General features: G+C 42.1%; 1 protein-coding gene across 2 annotated transcripts in view; it reads right to left on the reverse strand.

Moving 5' to 3' along the window:
* The window catches only part of meis1b (Meis homeobox 1 b), a 68,549-nt gene that overhangs the window by 25,476 nt on the left and 25,181 nt on the right, over positions 1-17,892 (reverse strand). For both annotated transcript variants that reach the window (XM_039690364.2, XM_039690365.2), the window contains exon 8: positions 10,438-10,583. In XM_039690364.2, the coding sequence (XP_039546298.1) occupies positions 10,438-10,583 (146 nt within the window). The remainder of the gene's footprint in view (positions 1-10,437; positions 10,584-17,892) is intronic.

Below are 17,892 nucleotides of genomic sequence, written 5' to 3' on the forward strand. Positions count from 1 at the left end.
AATGTTTGCATACTAGACACATTGCCAAACAGATACGCTGTTGATGCTCTGTGACTCCTTCATGAAGGGGGAAAAACCCATCAAGAGGCCTGAGGGTAGTGCCGTTTTCTCCCTAAAAACAGTTTGTCCCCAGATGAAAAGCACAATGAGCTCAGAGCAACACGCATGGCTGAGATTACAAGTAGGAGGAACCGAATTGATAAATTAGTTCAGCAAACGTGCAAACTGATTACCGCGTCTCTGCTGCCATATAATCCATCAGGCATACACTGGCGCACATGCACACACAAACAGAGTGAGCCAAGAGTATCTGGGACAGACTGCTGGAGCTCTGCTCTGTGGGGGAATGCTCTGCAGTGGCTGTAAGTAAAAGGTATTGAGCTGGTGACTGCAGGCGGAAAGATCCCTGAGCACTGACGATTACAGCATAGCTAGGGTAAATCGGCAAAGCCTGGTCTGAATCTCCACACATAGCACCATCTAAAAACATCAATGGACCTTTAACTCTTGGCAAGACCATAGCTAAATTCTGGCCGACAGTACTCCTCGGATTAAGATGCATTACAGAACGGAACATGCTCGACTGACACCCAAAGATTCAAATCGACAATGCCGTTGAGCGCAGACTTGAATAGACATTCAAATATGACTGTCCTCATGTCACCTCAGGTTGTATACTCTGCCCTTCCCTGCTCTGGCAGTTGTGGATCAAGCATCTACCATAATCCCTGATTAACATCCTCCCTAAATGCCCCATAAGTCCATCCCAATGACAACCGAACTAACACTACCATGGTCACCAACACAGAGTGATTAGTGGATATCTAAATGGAATTTACCAGACTTCAGGATATTTAAACTGCATTTCCACAATAGGCTACTGAGTTTCTTTGACAGACAGACTGCTCAGAAGGTGGTGAATATAGGAGAACCTTGCACCACACCTCAGCTCCAAGCTTCTTCCTGACAAAGCATTTTAGAGGATTACACATAAACTAGAATTGTGAGACAGACAGCACGGCTTGTCACGCTAATGCCATGGCTGGTATGCAGACAGGAGACCATGCTGGCCTAGCATGATTTCACACTCAACAGTGGTTAGTGGCTAATCCTTCACAAGTAGCTGATAATGAAATACAATACTGTTACGATATAGCAGGCCGGAGTATAACTTTCTCTAACTGACAACGTAATGAAAGTTCCTAAGAGTTCATGTTAACAAGCTGGATGGATCGTAGTGGAAAACAGTGTAGCCTACATGAACCCTTTCTTCTCCGATGACATGGTTGCATCAGTGGCTGGCCCTGTGGGCATTACAAATTTGTCATGTTCTAGAGCAGGGTTCTTGGAGGGCCACTGTCCAGCAGAGTTTAGCTCCAACCCTGATCAAACACACCTGAGCAAGCTAATCAAGGTCTTCAGGATCACTAGAAACTCACAGCAGTAGGTGTGTTTGATCAGGGTTGGAGCTAAACTCTGCAGGACAGTGGCCCTCCAGGACCGAGTTTGAGGAACCCTGTTCTAGAGAGCACTGAGGAAGTCTGAGGGCGATATCTCTCATCTGGACCAGCTTTGCTTCAACAGTTCAGAGGTTACATGAAGTAAAAACTTAACTGCCTTTCAGGGACATTACAGAGGAAGGGAGCCAACCAACTGCGTCAGGACGCAGAAAGAAAGAGTGGTGTCAATTAAGCACTGTTCTGTCTTTGTTCCAAAGGTGCAGCTGATGTTGGGGACGTTGTGGTGGGCTTGGCTAGATAAACGTCTACTGATGTGGTGCTCATCAATCAAGGCACAGATGGCCTGTGAAAGGCTGTGTCAGCAGTGACAGAGCAGTGTCCATCCACCTTTTCTTGCACCATGTGGAGTCTGCCAATTCAATCCATTCTGCCCATGACACACCAATGCCTTTTACGCTGTCACCCTCGAAGCCTTGCCAATGATGGATATACAGTCTTTTTTCCACCCTCTCTCTCTTTCCCTCTCTAGGGGTGAGGGGTGGGGGTGAAGGGGGCTGTCTATCCACAAAGACCAGGCCCAAAGAGTTGCCTGCCCCACATCCCAGGGGCCTGTCAGTGGGGTAATTGATGATGTTTTCATTACAAGATGTGGGAGCAGGGGGGCGCATCCTGCCTCAATGGGCAGCCACAGCCCTAAGATTGACTCAGCTGCCTCTTCTTTGACACCAACTTTTATAAAAAAAGCATCAAGTCACTGCTTCCAAATGTCTCTCACACAAATAAACATGTATCCTCTCTCTCTCAAACAAAAACACCATAGAGACCAAACAAAAAAACAACAAAAAAAAAAAACAGCTGAGGTAGAGACCCAGTTGGCTGAAAGAAACAGTAAAACAGCAAAGAAGCACAGTTCAGAAGAACATAAAGTATAGACAGAGCCAAGAAAGAAGACGCTTTTTTTCAAAGATCCATAGTGCTTGATCCTCACTGTCTGAAGAATTCCTTGAAGCTATTTCAATTTTATGGCGCCTCCAGTACTCACTGCCACTTAGATGGAATTAAGAAATAACCAGCGACCTTAGGCTGCTAAATTCAATTTGCAAATATGAATCTACATGGACTTTCTGCTCTAGTTAAAAATGAATGAACGAGTGAATGAATGTAAAAACAATGCACACTCAGAGTTTCAGGTCATTTGATTTGTGTATGTGCATGACCCTTTTGAGGTTTGGCGTTGTGAGGTAAAGGTGAGAGAACACTTGAGAGTAGGGCTCCCCACCAGGCCAGATGTGGATTGCCACACTGGGGTTGCCATGGGTGACCAGTGCGCTGACATCTCACGGCAATAAATAACCACAGACTAATGGCATCCAAGGCCTGGTTGACCTTTGACCTCTAATGGATGTGGTGGCTTTTTTGACAAGGCTATTCAGAGTGAGCTCTTGGCTAAATGTTACCATGCCTAAAGTTTGTTTACAAGGATGCTACTTTTCTTGACAAAGAGGAGCCAGCCAGAGCCTCACTTGCAACAATGGTGGCCATGTTTTTTTTGCGAAACTAAATGGATCATGTGATGTTATGTAGTATGATGGTACCTTTAAAAAATACTGCTGTACTTTCATGTTCTTGAACACTTCCATGATGGCAAGTTCATGGTATTCCGTGGATTTCAAAGAAAAAACATAACCTATATCAAAGAATTAATTCCCATAGTAAAATATTTAATAAAGTGTAAAATGTACATTTTAGAAATTATATATTGTCTAGAAAAAATGTACGTTTCTCAAAAGTTTTCAGTGAGGTAATACAACTGAAGGTGGTCAAGGCAACATATCATCAGGTCCAAACCCTTGTGATAAGATCAGTCAGGGCACCCAGTTGCTATGGCGATATGAATGGGGTCTTGCTGTTTGAACAATGTCAACACAGCACCATCTCAACCATTTCACCGACAACTTTCAGGATGGTAATGCTAAGAACTATGCAGTTTTTTCATTCCTTTTAAAAACTGTGTATCTCTTGGTCATGAAAAGTACATTTTAACGCTCCTATTTTGCCCCGCACAGCAATTCCACAACATATATAAGTTCATAGATTTTAATTAATATGTGAGACATGTTTTTCCAAATCTTATCTTGACTTAGTGAATTAAATCGGGCTTGTAGGAAAATTCACTGCTTTTTACCAAATGTATAACTCCCTTTCAGTGTTTTTTAGGGGTAAAACCGAGAACCCCAGCCTTTTGAAAACCCCTCCATGCTTTCCATGCAGTACTTTTTGAGGAGGTCATATGCTGAACATCTGTAATTTTGCCCAGGAAATCATCAGCAGGCCAATTCAAACCAACTCTCTCCCCCTGACTCCAGCCGCCAACTATCGGGCAACAAATTCAACCCAACTCCCCGAAGAGGACACAGCCCGTTCCCCCTCCTGCTGGCCCAACCAGCTCAGGGCCCTCTGCACGATTCAGTCCATTGAGTGCAGAAATGAGTTATAGTGTTTTTCACACCTGGTTCTGCTCAAGATGCAGCACAGTTGAGGTTTGGCAAAACGTGCTCTCAGCGAGTAAGGGAAAAAACAAGAATGTTGCCTCCACCAGAATTGTTACATGTGTGTGAAGAGGGTGCTAAATTGGAGCCTAATTGCATTAAAAGCGATTATGCCTTCCAGTCTCATTTTGAACACAAACACCACGTAAAATGGGGGGTGGGGGGGGGGGGGGATTGCACGATTGCACATTGTGCTGTGGTTTGCTTTTTACGAGCTGTTATGGAGGCTCCCTCTCGCTCTCTGGTTCTGTGTACAAACAGGACGAAGCCCATAGCCAGCCTATTATTCAGCTGTTCCAGGATCAGTCCTTATTGTGGCTGCATAGCAACAATCTGAAGCCTGGCTTTCATCTAATTACTCTATCACATAATTTAGCAAATTGCCCTTTCACTGGGGAGCTGAGTGCAAAAACATAAGCACAGCGGGATTTGGAGCAATGGCTTCCATTTATTACTCCTTTCTTGTTAAATTAAAAAAGAAAATACTGTTTGTGAGATAGAGGGTGAAAATCAGGAGGGAACAAGGAATGGGAAGGAGGGGGGGGGCAAAGAGTCCAATTTCACGGCCACGGGAACAGGAAAGCTGCTCAGTGCACCCAGCATTCCTCTCCAGGATGCCTGGCACGGTCTCACTATCTTTGTTCAGATAAAAAACAACAACAACAGTTAAAGCAGGAAAAATAACAGAAGTTTAGGGCCTTTTGTTTTTTATTTCACCACAAAGTTTATTGGGATGTGTTCACGCCAGCTTTACAGCATGCTAAAACGCTCGTGAGTGAAGAGTAATTAGCTAGCATCTCTCCCTCTTTCTCCATGCTATTCTCAGACCAGCAAAACTCCCCGCTTCCACTCGCCCTGCAAGCCAGCTAATAACTGGGAACTGAAAACAACTGATTAAAGAGCAGCTTTAGGGTGTAGCTACCCCTATAAGCCTTCACCGTCTCCTCTGTATCAGTCTCCGTTCCGCTTATTGTTTTCCTCTCCTCCTCTTCCAACGAATGGCTCATCAGAATTATCTTGTACAGCCACCCACTTCACACTTCCTTCTCGGCACAATGGCTTTACCGTTTGATTCATGTGACATGCAAAGAGCGCATTCCTTCTGCTGTTGGTCTGTGAACTGTGCAACACATATATTTCTCCGAGACAGAAGGCTATCATCTGCGTGTGTTGTTTGTCCCGCTCGCTAATTGCCGCTATCTTTATCACCAGGGGCCAGACATGAGGACTGTTCCTTCACACACTGATTCAGAGGGAAAGAGACGTTCAGCAACTACCTCTTACATCAATCCTGAGCTCTCACACTTTCTCCTACATCTTCGTGGCCCCAGTTGAGACTTTTTCCGACATCCTTTGAGTAAAAGACAGTTGGAAACGGAAGGCGAGACGATTGCATTGTCCGCAAGATCAGTCATCCGTTCCTCACGTGCTGCGTGTTGTTTTATTCCCCCTTCGAATACTGAGCTGTCAGAGTGAAGCACTCAAAGCAGGGAGTGAAACGAGTCTAATTTCTCAAGTTTTCCGTAATGAGCGCTGTACAAACCTATTTGGGGAAGAGCCTGAAAGTGTTTCCATTTATGTTTCGATCTGATCAAAGCAACACTCATTGACTACATTTACATGCAGCCAATAACCTGGTCGCGAACGGCCATGTAATCACCGGGAAAACCCCAAATATGCTCATATCCCGGATTTTAAAAACTGGGATATTATACCTGGGGTACCCCTTTTCTAACCCGAATTTTTGGTCATGTAAAGGCGTATCGGCATATCCCCATAGGGACATGTTCTATTCGCAAGGAATCTTGGTCTTTTGAGTAGAGAAACTTCTCATCGCATACAAAAATCCACGTATACCGGAAGTAAACATGGCGAGACGCAGCACAGCATACTTTTGGAGCGAGCTCAGTAATGTTACCAGCATCAAAGCGCAAACAAAGGCGATCGCTATCTGCCCCGAACTATTCATTATCCGCGTGCTGCTGTTGTTGTTGTCTTTGGATACAGGAAGAAGAATCGGAAATGATGCATATTGCGTCTTAAGGTTGTCCGTACGTCTAGACGCTAATCGCGCGTCACCGTTTACATCGGGATTTTGCAATTCCATGCATACAGGAGAAACTCTCTCTGCTCACGCATGTAAACGGGTTATTCCTAATGTTTCAGAAACCCGAATAGTGACCTTAACCCGACCATAACCCGAAAATTGGGTTGTTGTCTCTTCAACTTCCTTTCTCCTTCTTCTTATCGGTCTAAACTATTCCTTTTTTCCCCTCACTCTTTGTGGGGTGTGGGATGACATTGATTTCTTTACATTTTTTCATCTCAAGCACTGGTTTGCTCTCTTTCTCTCTCTCTCTCTTTCTCTCTCTCTCTCTCTCTCTAAGCAGTGTTTAAAGTCATTTTCAATTAATTGGAGGTTGATTGGATACTAAAGTCTACTAGCAATCGCTGTCATTTCATTCAAAAGTGTTCCACAATCACAATGCAAGGCTGCTAGGGGTGTTTGCTTGTTTGATGTTGTGTGGTTGTTTGCTAAGTGTTCTAAGTAGTTGCTAGAGCACTGCTAAGTGCTTGCTAGGGTGCAAAATTGTAAGGTATGATTTCTTCAATGTAATAGCACATCATTCCTTAACAAATCCCATCATTTAAGATACACAGAGCACGAACAACCGAGGACATGTTACGCAGCAAAGTTTAATACTTAGAGTAGGGGTTTGTAGAGCAATAGTAAAGCCGCGTTTTCACCGCAGGAACTTTCCCTAGGAACTAGGAACTTTGGGGTGGTACTCGGTGTGTTTACATAACACAGTCTCATCCCAAGAAGTCATATAACTGACGTCTTGGGACGTCTTTTAACCATACGTCAACATCCGCCTTTTTAGGGTACCCTTAAACGTCGGTTACATGACGATCCCGGGCCGTCATACAACTGACGCTTTACCTTTAACGTCGGTTAGGTGACGGGGTAGGTTTAGGTCTGGGGTAGGGTTAGGATCCGATACGTCATAACCGATGTTTAAGGGTACCCTTACAAGGCAGATGTTGACGTATGGTCACAAGACGTCCCAAGACGTCAGTTATATGACGTCTTGGGATGAGACTGCGCTGGTTTACACCGCAGGAACCAGGGTCTAAATGAAGTTCCGGGTAAAAAATTCCCCCCCAGAAAGTCCCTGCTGGCGAGGTAGTACTTTTTCAGAGTTCGGAAACTTTCGGGGTGGGACTTGCTTGACATGCTGATTGGTTCTTGCCACTTTTTCTTTCTGCCCGATGGCGCACGTTCGTCCCATCCATCTCACGGTCAATGTCCACTGATAACAAACGTCTACTTTTGTATCTAGCATTACGAGCTTTCTGAATACACTTTCGGTGCTCATCTCATTTCTGCCGTTTTGTTAATTACCTCGTTAGTAAACTAATCGCACAAAAAGCAGCACAGCACCTCAATACAAAACTCAAAACAAACACGCAGACTGGGAGGAGCAGTCGCACGCAATTCAACGTCACTATAATCTTCCCGCCCAGACCGGTACTTTAGTACGCGGTGTAAACACAGTAAGCAAGAAAAAAAGTTACTATGAAAAAAGTTCTTGGGGCAAATAGTTCCTGGTAATTGCGATGGAAACGCGGCTTACGAGTGGTATTCTAAGCCTAATCTAAACTCTAACTGTACCTTTTAAAACTCAATGCATTTTATAATAATAATAAACTATTTATGAATCATTTTCACCTTGAAGATGTCCTAAAATAGGGGGTTTGTCAGATTTAGCAAACTTCCAGGAGAGTTTTGTCCCTGAAGAATAGTTAAATACAAACACATCAGACAGAACAAGCTCTCAATGACACAATACTGTCCACCATAATAGTCAGCCAAGACAAACAGGAAACTAAACTTCCATCAGTCTATGCTCTTGTGGATATTGCACACTCTTGTTTGTGTGTACGTATGTATGTGCCTGTGTGAACTGGCAAATGGCTTTCTTTTCACACACCTTTCTCCTGGGGCCGCTAAAGGTGGCAGTTGATGGGGGTTTGAGTGTGTGTATGTGTGTGTTGGGGGTGTGCTTGGGGCAGGTGAAGTTCTGGGGTACTCAGGCATAGTTTCTGTGCCACAGATGTAAGAAATGGGGGGCAGGGGGCGAGCATGTGGGGGCTTTTGGCACTGATCAAATGGGTTCCCTTTTGACTCCAGCTTGGTTAGAAACACACTTCCTTTCAACACCTAAAAATGCACGCTGCTGGCCATAATAGCTACTTCAGTCATAAAGCGTAACGCAAACAAGTGAAGGCTTAAGTAATATGTTTATTGAAAATACACCTACGTGAACATTTCACTGTCTTTAATTAAGAGACATTGTTATTATGAGTTGAGCAGAGTCTGCATGTGTGTGTGAGAGCGAGGCTGGCATAGGTGTGTTAAGCCTGTGAGAAGGGTAGATATATGGAGATAAGTGGTGCCTTGACAGCACTCCGATTACTTTGTGGTAAATGAAATAGTGGAAGTGAAATCCGTCAAAGCAAGAGGAAGAGACAACCACATCAATGGCCTGTGCTGCTCTATCACTTCTCTTTGCTTTGGCAGGTGTGGACTGCCACAGTAAGAGATCCAACCACCGGCCCAAAAACACATACAACTAACTAACCCAGTTTTGATCATGTAACTTAGATGGGTAACACTTTATAATAACTACACGCTAATAATCATTAGTTAAGCATGAGTAAACCATTAATTCATCATTCATACAGCATTAATAGACATTAATAAGCAGTTCATAAATACAGCTATAAATGCTTTCTTCTTGATTTAAAAGTGTATCTATAATTTGTTTAATAATTGTATTTTCATCCTTTGTTAAAGATCAATTTATCATTTCTAAATGAAGAATTGCATTTTTTATGAACCAGTTATTTAAGAGTTTTCAGTGGTTCATACGATTACTAAGTAAATGATTAATAAACTATTTAAATGTACATTCATACATCTTATTATTCAGACATATAGTGATGGTAAATGTGTTAATAAATGCTTTATTAACATGTATTAATGCTGTAATTCAGGTTTAATTTGGGTAGTTATAAAGCATTTAGTAGTGGTCAGTTAACTATGTTCGTGAGCTCATCTAAAGTGAGGACTAGTCATGCCTTGTAAAGCATTTTTAAAGGAATGAATAGTCCTCACTTTAGATTAGCTCACAAAAATAGTTAACTGACCACTACTAAATGCTTTATAACTACCTGTATTTACTACATTTACTTACACTTTCTAAGTGGTCTTATAAATGACTGACAACTCTTAAACAACTGGTTTGTAAATAATGTTATACTTCATTTTGAAATGATTAATTGATCATTAACAAAGTATGAAAATACAATCATTAAACGCATTATAGATATGCTTATAAATCAAGAAAAAACATGTATAGCTGTATTTATAAACTACATATTAATGTCTATTAATGTTTTATAAATGATGAATTAACTGTTTACTCATGCTTAACTAATGATTAATAGTGTGCAGTTATTATAAAGTGTTACCCTTAGATGTACAGTGGCCCAAAAAAGTATTTAAATGCTACCCTACATGATTTGATACTACATTTTGAACAATATATATATATATATATATATATATATATATATATATTTAAATGTTAAGCCTCACAGAATGAGTTTTTTTTTTTATTATATGCCACTTGGTTGGACACTTTCTTAAAGGGATAGTTCACTTTGAAATTCATTTTGATATGTTTTAGCTTACCTCAAGGGCATCCAAGATGTAGGTGTCTTTGTTTCTGCAGTAGTTTCAAATTTGATATTTTCAGGTCAAACCGTTCTTGTCTGTCAATCATATAATGGAGGTATATGGGGTCCTCCTCAAAAGAGCATGCACAGAGAAGTCCAAATAAAACACGATTTAATGACTCGTTTAAATGACTCGACTGACAGACAAGAACGGTTTGACCTAAAAACATCAAAATTGAAAATACTGCGGAAACAAAGACACCTACATCATGGATGCCCTTGAGGTAAGCTAAAACATATCAAAAAAAAAAAAAATCAAAGTGAACTATCCCTTTAATGTAATGGCATACAGAAATCTTTAAGTGCTGCTTTAGTGACCAAAATATACCATAATCCCCATCTCAAGTCAATGTTAATATGGATAATACGCTGACACACACTGTGTGCAGAACTACTAAAAATCACGGTAAAAATAATATCTTTGCTATCTATAGCTTGATGTTGTTTTTTTTTTTTTTTTTTTTTGTCTTGGCCTAAAACTTGTGTCGAGCATGTCGAAAGATAAAGTGAATGAAAGCATGTGCATTGACCATTTCAAGGGCTTTGAACGTGCAGCATTCAGCATTGGCTGTAAAAGACTCAAAGAGAAGCAGCAAGAGGAAAGATCACTTTGCTGAACTCACCGTCAAGTGCTGGAAAAGCCATGCCCTCATAATGTTGGTCGCCACTTTAGGGAAGATACCCCGTTTTTTATTCCTCTTCTTCTCCTTGTCGGGGTCGTCGTCATCTCCTGTGCTGGGTGATGCCACACTGTTGTCCAGCCCGTCACCTGTCAAAACACACAGCACACACACAGGTCCTGATCAGTAACAGACACACAGAAGCAGGCAGTGCATCCACCCCCCCCCCCCCCCCCCCCCCCAATCACAAACTAGGCAACAGGGTAAGCTGGCAACAATAGTGCTTTTTTGAAGCGTCACGTCTGAATGCATTCATTTTTAATACTTTTATAAATAACCCCCCTTTCTCATCCCCCACACAACGCTCAGAAAGAGAGAGAGAGAGAGAGTACAATGGACTTGTAAGGTCGCATTTCCCCCCTGCCTTCCAACACAGTGAGTCACCAATGAATTGAGAATGACAGAGAGATTTAGTCTTCATTATCCCAGGGAAATATTGATTGAAGCTCGCCCCGGTGTCTTTTTACCTCAGGTGGGGGAGTTACACGCTAAAAAAAAGGGGAAGGAGGGGGGTGAATATGGCTGCTGCACAAAACGGCAGCCCTTTCAAAGAGCTGCATTTTAATAACAATGCTGCATGTGTGCTCGCAGCAACCTGTGGGTGCTCGATAAGGCTTTATAATGGGCAGTTCGACATACCAGAGCAGAGGAGATGGCTTACGTCGCCTTTTCAGCCTGCCAGTTTGCTTGCGTACGCTGATTTCATTCAGATCCCCCCAATTATCGTACGCATCCTCCCTCAGTGAGAGCCCGAACCCGCCACTGAGAAGAAGACTTCTGATAATTGTTATCGCGAACCCGCAATTCAAATAATAAACCATAAAAGAAACACGAGCGAGGCAAACAACAGGCACGTTGCGAGCGTTTCAACAGCCGAGGCAGAGGAACGAAGAGAGAAACTTATTGATTACATATAAAGCACTTCCAAAAGCCCCAGCGCTATCCGTACAGAGAGATTATGGTGGGTTAACTCTTTCTCCCGCTGTAGCTTTCAGTCGGCGACATAAGGCACCTGTATCATTGATAATTAATGGAAATGTCTGCAGTAATCCGGTTGGAGATAATTTTTTTTTTCCCAGCTCCATGCATCAATAGAATAATCAAGGGTCTAAAAGAGTCTTTGCTCCCCATTACCTCAGGCAAAAGAATTCCTGAAAGCATGCCTTGCGGGCACCTGAATTATATACGCCATTAGGAGAGCGAAGGCTTTCTACATTCCATATAAAACACTCCGCCAGCCCTCTCTACCTAGGAGAGAAGCCCCAGAAAAGGCTGAGACTTTTTAAGTGAAGACTTATGTAGATACAATGGCTTTGCCTTTTACGCAAGGGCACTTTCCCTCCGTCTGTCACTTACTAAAAAAACTGACCATCGCCCCTCCCCCAACACACGCAGCCACGAGAAGAAAAAAAAAAACAACTCAAAACTAAAAGCTGTCAAAGGCGAGTTTCGATTACATCATTAACCGATGCCAAAAACAGCCCCGGCTCGGAGAGCAGTTTGTCTTCCGACTGTGTTTAGGCAAATAGGACTTCCCAGCTCCCATCTGGAGAGGCAGTGGCACCGCCGGTTTGTAATCTAAGACACCATTTTCATTAGAAGCAAATGCTTCAAATCCGGTGCAAAGACGAGTTCGTGTTCAGCAAAGCCTAAAATAATAAACCCAGGGCTTGTCCCATGCGAGTTAGCAAAACAGAAGCAAACACTGGATATCAGGTCAGGCGGAGGAAGAGGGAAGGGGGGCACGGCGAAAGAGTGAACAAGGGCAGGGGCCGTTTGAGTGATGTCTGAGGTAACTGTGTTGTGTGTGTGTGCTCTCTTGAGCTTTGGTCTTCCGCCTCTTCTAGCCATTTTGAACTATTTAACCTCTCTTCCCCAATATTTTCCTTAAAAACTAGCCTCTCAAGGCCTACACCTTGAAGGCAAACGAGGGGGAGGGAAAACGAAAGCTGTCAATTTTATTGGGATTTCCATTTTTGACGCAATTTGATACCGATTTAACTTAGTCCAGTCTGGTACTAATTTTTAGCATTGCTGTGTCAGTGAAAGCACATGGTAGTGTCTATACAGCAAGCTTCTGCCAAATCGTCATCTCGTTGCTGGTCAACACAGTTAGATGCAGCGAAAAATATGGAATTGTTTTGTAAGAGATTTCATCCATTCTGTCCTCCAAAATCAAACATGCAAACATGCTCACAAGAAGAAAGCATTTCTGATTGGCTAAAAAGGTGTCACTTCCCTGACTCTTTTCCAGGGCTGTGACAGAGATGTACATTCAGGACACCTATTTAAACCTTAGGTGCTCTTCGGTCATTTCTGACCGAAATATTTTCTGTTTTGAATTTCTGTTTCTGTTTGGAAATTGACAAAAAAAAAAAAAAAAAAAAACGCAGGAAAGGGGTGGCACTGTGCAACATCTAGAGTGCAAAACAGACAAACCCACCCACACAAACATACTGTACAAACACACTTTTATACACATACACACCAATAAATTTTGATTACAAAAAGTGTGTTTTGAATTTTTAAAAATCACAGCTTCGTCGCAATGTTACGGAACTTTGTGACTTTTATAGCATTATGTATGTGAACACACAAGAAAATCGAGGTCATGATCTGAGCATGCTAAGTGGTCTTAAAAAAAATAGTCACACTTGTAGTCTTTGGTCAAAAATTACCCCGAAATGAATGGGAAATTGACAAAAACACAAAAATTATTATTGTATTATTTTTTTTTTTTTTTTTTACATTTTTTAATACAAAAATCGTTTTTGAGATTGTTTCAAATATATATTCAAATCCACCAAAAAAAAAAAAAAAAAAAAAAGTGTTCATAAACATCTGGGGAATTCACATGCTTCTCCATAGAGAACACATGTCATCTATTGGTTACACCATGATTCTACGCTTTTTCTCTATACTGTAACCAGATGGTGCTAATTTTCTTCAAAAATATATATATATTTTTTTCTGAAGGCCTAGACTCTATATTAAACTAAAATACTGCATTAATAATTTTTTGAAAAAAAAAATATATATATACAGAAAAATATTTTTTTTTTCCATGGCAAAATATTGCATGAATATTAATAATTCAATCAAATTATCTCAAAATACTAAATTACAAAGAATAAATATTATAGAACAAAAAAAAAAAATTGGTTTTACTGGGATGGAGGGAATTTAATTTTTAGGTGTCCGGTCACTTTTGACCAGGAAGATAACAAGTGTGACTCCGAAACGAGCACCTGAGGGGTAAACATACTTATAGCTGTCAATTTTATTGTTATTTTCATGTTCAGTGCAATTTAATAGAGGGTATGCGCGTGACGTCACCGTCGGCCAGCAGTGCCTGCAGTTCCTCACAGTGAGACGCAAAAAGACTGAGCGGCTGTATTTGTTTTCAGCGCCAAAAACAAACACGACACATATAAAGTGGGAAAGAGCTTTGCGATTGATTGTACAACTAGATTTGACAACAAATCAGAGGTATATTTTTACAGACTGCTATAGAAAGAGGAGCAACTGGACTCCAGTCAGTGAAAGGTGGATTTGCAGTTATCATTTTGTGTCAATATGCTGAATTTAGCTGTAAAACCATACCTATATATTTTGTATTGCTTTATATATTAACAACTCATCATTGCATATTATTGGATGTTTTTTTAATAAACACTGACCAAAAAAAAAAAAAACACACTATAAAGTTTTTGGCCTGGACGATATGATGATATAGTCTACGTATAACACTGATATAAGTGATCACCCTGATTTAGACCTACCTATATTGTATTTATATAAAGCGTTCACAAGCAAATTTGCTTTATGTTTAGGTCTATATTGCTTTTATTTCCCCGGTGTCGAAATCAGGCAAACATAAACGTCAGGCAACACGATTCCCGGCTGCATGTCAATATCCATGGATCACTGGATCTTTAGTAAGTCGTAAGGAACACTATATTGAGTCCAACATTTAGTTTAAATTGATAAAATTGTTCGTTTTAGTCGCATTTTCGCAGTTATTAAATCCAGTCACGCAGCAGATCTTTCGCCACTCAGTCAGGCTGAGGGGGGGTTGTTCCGGCGGGAAAGTGACGTCAATGCATTCCCTCTATACTGGCTCACCTTATTCGACTACGGCTAGTTTCGCATCTATTTTAGCACCGGTGCGTCGGCTCGGGCATGCGGCAGTGTCTCTACGCAAAATGTCAGGCCGTTGCCGAGCTTCGGCGCTCTACCCGCGCCAAATAAAGACGAATGATGGCGGCGAGACTGAAAAGGTGGAAATAATCATAAAAATGATGCTAGTCCATAAACAAGCTCACAGCCTCATTAGTCCAGCAGCAGGCTCCACTGGCAGATTTATGCGCCTTTTCGCTGATGCCATGAGGAAATGCCACGGGCGAACTTTGGCCAACTGCTAATGGGTTATGACAGCGTCTTAGCAACTACTGCAGGGAGGGGGGAACGCGCGGTCCGGTCCGCCACTGACAGAGAAGAAAATGTCATCTCATCTGGCCATGTGTGGTGGAGTCTATGCAGCAATTAGAGAGCAGGCCAGTGACTGGAGCAGGCCAGAGGCTGAGGAGGATGCCCCGCGGCTAACCAGGGAGAGAATTTTTTATGACCCCCTCGTACACACACACACACACACATCCGTGCATGAGATCAGCATGTGACGCTCTGGATGCCTGGCTGCTGCTAAAATCAGGTTAGCTTCCCAACATGCCTTTGTCAGCCAGCTCTTCTGATTGGCTCATCTGCTCCATCTTGATACCTGTCTCCTGCTCTCTCGATCTCTTCAGCCATGTCTCTCTCTCTCTCTCTCTCTCTCTCTATCTCCACCACTCTCTCTAACTTACTAAAGGCGCTTTCTGACATTATCAGAGAGATGTGGGCTAATCTGTTATGATCCGATTGCTCAAAAAGGGCACTACCTGTTCCCCTTGCAGTGTGCGTACACAACTCCAAAGTGTCAGCCATTTTTCTGCTGCTTTACAAATTAGCAGAGTGGCACTTCCAATCCATTAAGCACAATGTCAAGCGTTCATTTGCATGCTACATTTTTTTTTGGAGATGGAGATCTACCACCTCAGGCTGGTTAGTCGTTGGTTTGGTTAGGTCTCTGTCCAGAGAACAGAACTGGTGGTTCTGGTAAAGCTAATTTAAAGGTTCAGTGTGTAATATCTGTGATTTTCTGACATGATAATAGCATTGGATCAACCAATGGTGTGAGTTTGGGGGTGGGGCTAACTGTTTATCTACACTCTAAAAAATGCTGGGTTGTTTTAACCCAATTTTTTGGTCAAATATGGACAAACCCAATTGTTGGATTAAAAAAATGTTATTTATAAATTTAATTTTTTTATAAATTGGGTTTGTCCATATTTAGGGTTGGGTATCGAGAATCGAGTATCGATTGGAACTGGGACTAACTTTTCATTTTTCCCGGAATCGTTCAAAAGTTCAAATTTCAATTCTTAGTTTCGATATTCACAGTCCGCCGAGTGGAAGAAGAAACCGCTGAACAACACCAAAGAAGAAGCGTAAGTTTTGGCATAACCGCGCGAGTCGAACATGAGTAGCTTACGTCGGCGGTCCAAAGTGTGGCTTCACTTTTCTAAAAATAACGAAATCTCTGCAAAATGCAAAATTTGTGACAAAAGGAGTATTTGTGACAGAAGGAGTATTTCCTTCAGAAAGGATTATTTCCTTCAGAAAGACCGTTGGTTAGCAAGGTTAGCTAAACTTTTTTGACCCTGCCTCTTAAAAGAATCGGAATCGAGAATCGTTAGGAACCAGAATCGAAACAAGGAATCGGAATCAGAATCGTTCAAATTCAAACGATACCCAACCCTATCCATATTTGACCCAAAATTGGGTTAAAATAACCCAGCATTTTTTAGAGTGTAAGCAATAAAGCTCAGTTATTAGTAAAATGTTATTTATGTTTAAAATGTAGACATGTCACCCACAAGAAGGCCATTGGGGTTTTTCATCAAGGTTTAATATTAATATTTTCAACATTTGAATAAGTCATGCTGTCATTGCTCATGCTGTATAGCTTCTTGCCCAATTTTAAGAAGTGTTTTGACTACATTTTATTGGCCATGGTCTGATGGATGGGGCCAAGCTGTGGAAACAGACCGGCTTTTGCTTTACACCACATTTGGTCCATGGATGATTTCTAGAGCACCTCTGGCCTCTCCCTGCGGAGGGAGTCAGGTGACCTGTGCAGCTCTCTCGCTCTCCCTTAACATTCAAACACACTCTCATATGACTGTACCACGGCTTTCCCGCTCCTGCAAAACCTTAGCCTTGAGGGCCAGCCATCCGCCTTCTTTTCACTCTGCACACATTCACACACGTTCACACACTCTTCCTTCTAACACACACACACACACAGAGTCGCATATAAAGAGAGTGGGCAAATGGGAAGAGGGGAGGGTCGGGGAAGAAAAGATAAAGCCGGGTTCATTGTATTCAGGCCATTCACATGGTTAGAATGGACCGGGCAGTGGGGGTTCCCTTTGCATGGGTCACAAGCGCCTCCCACCTCCAAAATATTCCGAACATGCAGGAATTCCTGCGGTATGATTCCCAACAAGAGACACTCAGATTAGCAGGGAGCTTGCCGTGCACGCTTGCCCCACCATACATTTTCTGTTCCTAAAATACATGCAAACATTAGTAGCGGTCTGCTGACTGCAATCACTTGCTCTTCCACCAAAATGGCCTTGGCTCCTCTAGTTTCTGACTTGGAAGAATACACAAAAAGGAAAAAAGAGGGTTTAATGAGATGCGACATGGCGGCGATGTGGCAGATCTTTAGTTACGTTGACTATGTTTGGGCATGAGTGTGTGTATTAATACTTTTTTGTTATTTACAATAACGAAGCACTGTAAATACTAATCTTCAAAGAGTCATAATTACAATCTGTAATTAATGACATCTATATGACAGTAAATAATGACTGCAGGCATCTTAAATAATGGCATCTCAAAACACATATGATGACACTGACAGATTCATAAATTGAGGGGGGGGGGGGGGGGAGAGTGTAATTACAAGTCTTTCAGCCATACCTCGTGCGTCTCTGTCATCGCCTCGCAGCGGGGCCGACAGAGAGAGGGTAATGCATAATGTGCCTCATATTCAGTGTTATAATGCCTCTAATTAAACGGAGGCGCCCGCGTGAGCCCTAGCTGAGAGCTCCTCATGCATATTCCCAGGTCTCCGGGATCAGGCCGCTGACATACCCACAGGTGATGGCAAAAATGTCATTGCAAATGTTACGTCTCTTTTTCGTCCGTGTCTGTGTAGGGGTCACTTCCACTGAAGCCCCCGACACATTGGAAAGCGTACTGAGGCCCAGGGGCAAAAACACAGCATTAAAC

This window comes from Pimephales promelas, chromosome 11, assembly GCF_988280905.1.
Source record: "Pimephales promelas chromosome 11, fPimPro1.hap1.1, whole genome shotgun sequence".
NCBI lineage: Eukaryota > Metazoa > Chordata > Actinopteri > Cypriniformes > Leuciscidae > Pimephales > Pimephales promelas.